Consider the following 7,646-nt stretch of genomic DNA (forward strand, 5'->3'; position numbering starts at 1 on the left):
AGCTCCTTGAGGAAATGCGAGAGAAAGCAAAAAAACATTTAAATCTATTTTTTTTCATCAATCATTTTTTTTATCCAATCTCCACGTTTTTTTACCTATTGGCTTCGTTTAACCAATACGTTTGGGACTTAATTTTATAAAATATGGAAAGTTCAAAACAACTATAGTTGAGCCAGAGTAGCCAAACATTTGCAGTTTACAGTATACATTTACGTTAGTTAATTAATACTTCGGCAGTGTTCCAATTCCTGGAGTGCAAATGAATTTTAATGATTTACAGTCTGAGGAGCTGTTATCAGCAAGGCCATTTAGTCAGAGTGTTAAACCTCTTACCAGTTTACAAACACAGTGATTGAAGTACGCAAGAGAGTAGTAGGGCGGAGACTGAATACTAGCACGAGTCGTGTAACTGTGTAAAGGGTCACCCGGTTACACGTGAGCATGGGAGGACAAGACAGGCACTGAAGGAAACTTAACAAGGAACGACAACAACCTGATGAACTGAACCGGAAAATGGCGACATGTGAGGGAAATGAAGCGCGCTCCGTGCTCAACCGGGTTCCTCCGTTACTCACGGATCTGTACCAGTTCACCATGGCGTATGCGTACTGGCGCGCGGGCAGACACAACGAGCCGGCCGTGTTCGAGCTGTTTTTCCGCGATAACCCGTTCGGCGGAGGCTTCTCACTCTTTGCGGGTCTCAGTGACTGTTTGCTGTTCCTGCAGAACTTCACTTTCTCAGATGACGGTGAGTGTGTGCACTGTGTACTTGTGACATAACTTTAGTAACTCGCCTACTAAGAATGTGTATATAGCATTTTTGGGCATGCACCTCAATACGTAGTATGCTGCCTAACTACACAGCATTGGTATGTCTTAAAACCAAGTGAACTGACTACCCAAACAGCTTTTTAGAGAATGCATTTCAAAACGTAGTATGCTGTCTATGTAGACAGCTTTTGACAACCAGTGTTGGGGAAAGTTACTTTTAAAAGTAATGCATTACAATATTGCATTACTCCATACAAAAGTAACTAATTGCGCACAACTGTCTCAAATCCTTGTGATCCTATTAAGCAGACAAAATTTTTGGCCATGCATCACTTAATCTAGTCTAAGTGAGCACCCTACCCAAACAGCTTTCTTTGGTCTTGCATCTCAAAACTTAATATGCTGCCTAACTAGACAGCATTTGTTGGGTATGTGTCTTAAAACCTAGTTAGCTCCCTATATAGCATGTTTGGTCATGCATCTCAAATCCTAGTATGCTGTCTACATAGACAACTTTTAGCAACGGTCTCAAAACCTTTTATTCTGATTGCGTAGGGCTGGACAATAATTCAATATCAATATGTATCGCGATATAATTTTTTTCAATAACGGTGATATGATTTTTAAACACATTTCCGATATTTCGATATACATTACCAGTGTTTCCCATACATTGATTTATTTGTGGCGTTTGACTTTGTTGAATAAACATGAGCACTGCACGTTTCAAAATCAAAACGCGGTGCGGGTGTTTTATATGAATGTATCTCTGAAGGGAACCGACTGTCTTCAGAATAGTTTAGATGGCATTTTTATCTGATAAAGTAGCGTTCATGAGCGGAGCTGCTTTGTTTACAGCCATTACTTGAGAAACCGCTAGTTCCACCGCTCTCACAGCGCCTCCTGCTGGTAGACAAGCAGTTTGCATTTTCAATAATAAACCCAATTCCAGCAACATGCTTTTGTTGTTGCTCTATTTTTTTGTTTTCTGAAGCAACGCGGAGCATGTTTCATACTCGTTATCCTGGTTAATGCACGTTTCTATCTATAAGAATAATCAGCCTACACTACCAGTCAAAGGTTTTTGAACTGCAAGATTTTTAATGTTTCTTAAAGAATTATCTTCTGCTCACCAAGCCTGCATTTATTTGATCCAAAATGCACCAAAAGTAGTAACATTTTGAAATATTTTTACTATTTAAAATAACTGCTTTCTATTTGAATATATTTTAAAATGTGATTTATTCCTGTGATCAAAGCTGTATTTTCAGCATCATTAGGCCTACTCCAGTCTTCAGTGTCACATGATCCTTCAGCAATCATTTTAATATGCTGATTTGCTGATTATCAATATTTAAAACAGTTGAGTACATTTTTTTCAGGATTCTTTGATGAATAGAAAGATCCAAAGATCAGCATTTATCTGAAATAAAAAGCTTTTGTAACATTATACACTATACCATTCAAAAGCTCTTTTTAAAATTTATATTATAGAAATTATTACTTTCATTTAGCAAGGATGTTTTAAATTGATCAAAAGTGATGATAAAGACATTTATAATGTTACAAAAGATTTCTATTTCAGATGAATGCTGTTCTTCTGAACTTTCTATTCTACTCAGATAAAAATCTACTCAGCTGTTTTCAACATCATAATAATAAATGTTTTTTGAGCAGCAAATCAGAATATTAGAATGATTTCTGAAGGATCATGTGACTGGAGTAATGATCCTAAAATTCAGCTTTGATCACAGGAATAAATTACATTTAAATATATTCAAATACAAAAGTTATTTTAAATAGTAAAAATATTTCAAAATTGTACTGTTTTTGCTGTACTTTGGATCAAATAAATGCAGCCTTGTTGAGCAGAAGAGAATTCTTTAAAAAACATTAAAAATCTTACTGTTCAAAAACTTTTGACTGGCATGTTAGCCTATAGTTTGAAGTAAAAAATATTAATATTAATAAGGAGAGTCTGAGATTTATTTGACAGTGATTTCAGATTTCTTGTTTGTATGAAGGCTAAATACCAATAAAAGGTGAACATTTATTTATTTGCGCCATTTTTTTCCTAAAATATTATATAGTTTTATAGGAGTAGGTTTCATAGAGTTGGCAAATTAATTTTTCATAAGTTTGTAGGTACAGACATCTGTTGTGGCCGTTCTTGGCCGTTTTTATGAGGCTTTTTTAATAGTGTTCATATCGATATCGGAATTATATCATATCGACCGAAATTAAGAAATATATCGTGATATAAATTTTGGCCATATCGTCCAGCCCTATGATTGCGTTGATTGAACATTTGGGCATGCATCATTAAACCTAGTACGCTGCCTAACTATACAGCATTTTTTGAGCATATGCCTTAAAACCTAGTAAACTGACTAACTAAACAGCTTTTTCAGCATGAATCTCAAAACCTAGTATGTTCATGTTGCCTAACTAGACATAATTTGTTAGACGTGTCTTAAAACCAAATAAGCTCCCCACTAAAGTAGCTCTTCTGCTCATGCATCTCAAAACCTAGTATGCTGTCTACATAGACAGCTTTTGACAGCTGTCCCAAAACCTTGTGCTCTGACTAAACAGGCTGAATTTTTGTAAATGCATTACTAAACCTAGTATCCTGCCTATGTAGATTTGGGTACTTGTCAAAACACTGATGAATGCATAGACTGAATTTTAGAGCATGCATCACTAAACCTAGTGCACTGCCTAACTAGACAGCATTTCTTGGGCATATGCCTTTAAAGCCAAGTGAGCACCCTACCCATGCATCTCATCACCTAGTAGGCTGTCTACATTGACAGCTTTTGACAGCTGTCTCAAAAACTTATAATCTGACCAACTAGACAGTTTTTGGTCATGCATCACTAAACCTAGTATGCTGCCTAACTAGACGGCATTTGTCGGGCATATGTATTAAAACCAAGAGAGATCCCAACCCAAACAGCTTTTTTGGTCATGCATCTCAACGCCTAGTATGCTGTCCAAACTGTATTATTTGGTCATGCATCTCAAAAACCTAGTATGCTCCCTAACTGGACAGCATTTGTTGGTCATGTCTTAAAACCTAGTGAACTATCTAAACAGCTTTTTTGGGCATGCATATCTACCCTAGTATGTTGCCTAACTGGGCACCATTTTTATGTCTTAAAACCTAGTGAACAGACTACACTTGGTCATGCATCACTAAACCTAGTATGCTGTCTACCTGGACAGCATTTGTTGAGCATATGCCTTAAAATCAATCAGTCACTCTACACAAACAGCTTTTTTAGGCATGCATCTCAAACCTATTATGCTACTTGACTAGATAGCATCTTCTGACACGTCTTGAAATCTAGTGAACTACCTACCTTGTTGGCCATGTGTCTTAAATCCAAGTAAGCTCTCTACCTGACATTGGTCTTATAACCTTGTGAACAGGCTACCTAAACAGCTTTTATCAGCATGCATCTCAAAACCTGCTATGCTTCCTAAATAGATTGTATTTGTTAGGTATATGTCTTAAAACCAAGTGAGCACCCTAACCAAACAGCTTTTTTGCTCATGCATCTCAACACTTAGATTGCTGCTTAAGTAGTGAGCATTTGTTGGGCATGTGTCTTAAAACCTAGTTAGCTCCCTATATAGCATGTTTGGTCATGCATCTCAAATCCTAGTATGCTGTCTACATAGACAACTTTTAGCAACTGTCTCAAAACCTTTTATTCTGATTGCGTTGATTGAACTGTCTCAAAAACGTATAATCTGACCAACTAGACAGTTTTTGGTCATGCATCACTAAACCTAGTATGCTGCCTAACTAGACGGCATTTGCCCGAGCATATGTATTAAAACCAAGAGAGATCCTAACCCGAACAGCTTTTTTGGTCATGCATCTCAACACCTAGTATGCTGTCCACATAGACAGCATTTTTGGTGATCTGACTGCGTAGAGAGAATACTGCCTAACTAGACAGCATTTTTGACCGTGTCTCAAAAGCACATGAGCTCTCTACTCAGACAGTATTTTGGGTTTACTTGTTTTGCAGCATATTTGGGCACTTCTGTGATGCCAAGATGCTGTCTAGTTAGGCTCACTTGGTTTTGAGACACTGTTTTCTAGTTAGACTATGACAGAAATGTATGCATGCGTTAGTTAACGATTTAGTGATCAACACACCCACCAAGAGTATGCACTTGTTTCTTTACATGCATGTCTTAGTCTGACGCCGTTATCTGTCAGTAGTTGCATGTTGTAACCAGTGTTAGGGGTAAAGCATTACAAGTAACGTGAGTTACGGAATCAGATTACTTTTTTCAAGTAACTAGTAAAGTAACGCATTACTTTTTAATTTACAAGAAAATATCTAAGTTACTTTTTCAAATAAGTAACTCCAGTTACTTTTTTTTTCCCCCATTTATTGATTGACAGCTCTCCTGTCCCCTTGTTGAGAGAAATCAGAAGATGTTACTGTAGTTCTAGAATAAATGTGAACATGCATTAATTCATCTCACTTGAAAAAAAAAAACAGATTCAGTATTCCTCAAAATGAATACAAACAGTCAAATGCAACTCAGAATATTATACAAACCTGCAATAATTAAATGTTAAATAACACAAATATCCTTTATGTATTTAATCCCATTTTATTAACCAATGTCTTTGCTTCTGACCTTCGATGATCCAATTCAACCATACTAATAAGCAAAAATTACTCTAGGATGCACAGGACAGAAGCAGAGTAGGAACTACTTCCTTTGCATGCATGCATCATGTTACAACCAGTGTTGGGGAAAGTTACTTTTAAAAGTAATGCACTACAATATTGCGTTACTCCCTAAAAAAGTAACTAATTACATTACTTACTTTATATGGAATGTAATGCATTACATTACATTTGCGTTACTTTTAAATCTGGGCAGAGCTTGCTTGTTTGTTTTTAATATTAAAAATTGTATTTTTTGCAAATGTAAAAGCCCTTTCACACCAAAAGTGAAATGAATAAGCCTCAGGCTGAAGGAAAAGTAAATTCACATCTGTACGGTAGAACGCAGAAGAAGAACACACTTCAGCAATAAAAAAACAATGAAGCACAAATGTTTATCTAGAGATTCTGTCTGTATTATTTACTAAGCTCTTCATCATCTTGTGTGCTTCAGATGTGGAGTATCTGCGCTCCGTTCTCCCAGCAGGCACAGATGCTGCGTTCTTCTCGTATCTGAAGGAGCTGGACTGTTCGTCTGTGTCTGTGTCGGCGGTACCTGAGGGGTCCGTGGTCTTCGCTCGAGTATGTGAGCGATTCAGAGGTCAGCTGTAATCTGATCTGCTGCTGCCAGAGCTCCAGTGTTCACACTGCTGTTCATGTGTTCAGGTTCCTCTGCTGGAAGTGTCTGGACCGCTGGCCGTGGTTCAGCTGCTGGAGACCAGTCTGCTCTGCCTGGTCAACTACGCCAGGTAAATACAGCATTCTGTTAAAGCACATTCATTCATTAGTTTCTTGAATGCAGTGGTGCCTTTAAAAACCGATTATATGACAGTGTGCTGGTTTAAAATCACCTGGCAACATGAACAGGGTCAAAATGAGCCTTGAAATTTTACATTTTTGCAAAGGGAAGTGCTTAATGTTCAAAACAGTGTTATTCATCCACCTCAGGAAGTCAAACCTAATATTTATATGATTTCAGAAGAACCAAGAATTGTGTGAGTTGTTAGCAATAAAAATTAAACAAAAAATAGAGCTATATTAAACAAATACAGAATTAGTGTTATTTTAGTATAACTGAGATGCTACTTGAGTTTTTAAAAATAATTTGAACTAGTATTTTCTGATTTGAATTTAATCTTAGTTAAATTAGTTAATTTAGTTAAATGTAGTAATTTTGTTGTGTGTTTTTGTCATTTTAGTAAATGTTTTTTTAATGTATATATAGTTTTTTTTCTCATTTAATTTTTTAGCAAGGTTAGTTAAATGAACATGAACAAGTAAATTTAAAAAAGTTTTTTTTAAAGATAATATTTAATTTGTCAAGTACCAATTTTTTATGGTTTTGGTTTTGCAGTTAATATATAACTACTGTATAATAACCCTTACCAGGATGGGTATATTTATTATTATTGGTATTATTTGTTATTATTTTTCTTATAATAACTATAATAACAAGGCTGAATTATTAAAGTTGATGATTCCAGTCAACATCTCAATTTGTGTAGAGAAAATAAGATTATTTACTTGTTTTCTCATCATGTTGTGGAACAGGCCCATTACTGTTTTGTTTTTGGTTATTTACATTAATTTTAATAAATGTTTCTTATTTTATAAAGTAACTGAAACTATTTTACTACAATGAACATCAGTTCAACAGACTGTATCAAAATATCTAATAGTTCTCACTCTAAAAATGGAATTTGTGCTTTATTGTTTTAAAAACGATTAGGACTCCGGCTCCAGAATCTGTAGTTTTTGTTGCGGCTGGCTGCACAACGACTGTGTGCTCATGAAGTCTCTCTCCCCTCTCAGTCTGGTGTGTAGCAACGCTGCTCGTTTCCGTTTGGCTGCAGGTCCCAGACGCAGATTAATGGAGATGGGGCTCAGAAGAGCTCAGGGTCCTGACGGAGGCCTGACTGCCTCTCGATACACATACATTGGTGGTGAGTGACCTGCTTTACAATGTAGAAGTGAATGTGGAACGACGAGTCCACTTACATTTCACTGCTGGTCATATATTCTGTATATAACCATTTATGTGACAAATAAAAATCTTGAATCTTGAATCTTGAAAGTCCTGCTGAATGACAGTCATATGGACTATTCTATTTGGGTAAGCATCATGTGAACTGCTACTGCTGATTGTTTTTCCAGGTTTTGATTTGACGAGTAACG

At 36.3% G+C, this 7,646-nt stretch overlaps 1 protein-coding gene across 1 annotated transcript in view; it reads left to right on the plus strand.

Moving 5' to 3' along the window:
- The first annotated feature begins 368 nt into the window (after window positions 1-368).
- Window positions 369-7,646, plus strand: part of naprt (nicotinate phosphoribosyltransferase) — a 33,491-nt gene continuing 26,213 nt past the window's right edge. Inside the window, 6 exon segments of the mRNA XM_016506872.1 lie at window positions 369-748; window positions 5,926-6,053; window positions 6,138-6,220; window positions 7,284-7,414; window positions 7,626-7,644; window position 7,646. The exon segment at window position 7,646 is cut by the window's right edge and continues 90 nt beyond it. Of these exon segments, the coding sequence (XP_016362358.1) occupies window positions 514-748; window positions 5,926-6,053; window positions 6,138-6,220; window positions 7,284-7,414; window positions 7,626-7,644; window position 7,646 (597 nt within the window). The 5' untranslated portion in view covers window positions 369-513.

Source organism: Sinocyclocheilus anshuiensis, unplaced genomic scaffold, assembly GCF_001515605.1.
Source record: "Sinocyclocheilus anshuiensis isolate Anshui unplaced genomic scaffold, SAMN03320099.WGS_v1.1 scaffold534, whole genome shotgun sequence".
Lineage (NCBI taxonomy): Eukaryota > Metazoa > Chordata > Actinopteri > Cypriniformes > Cyprinidae > Sinocyclocheilus > Sinocyclocheilus anshuiensis.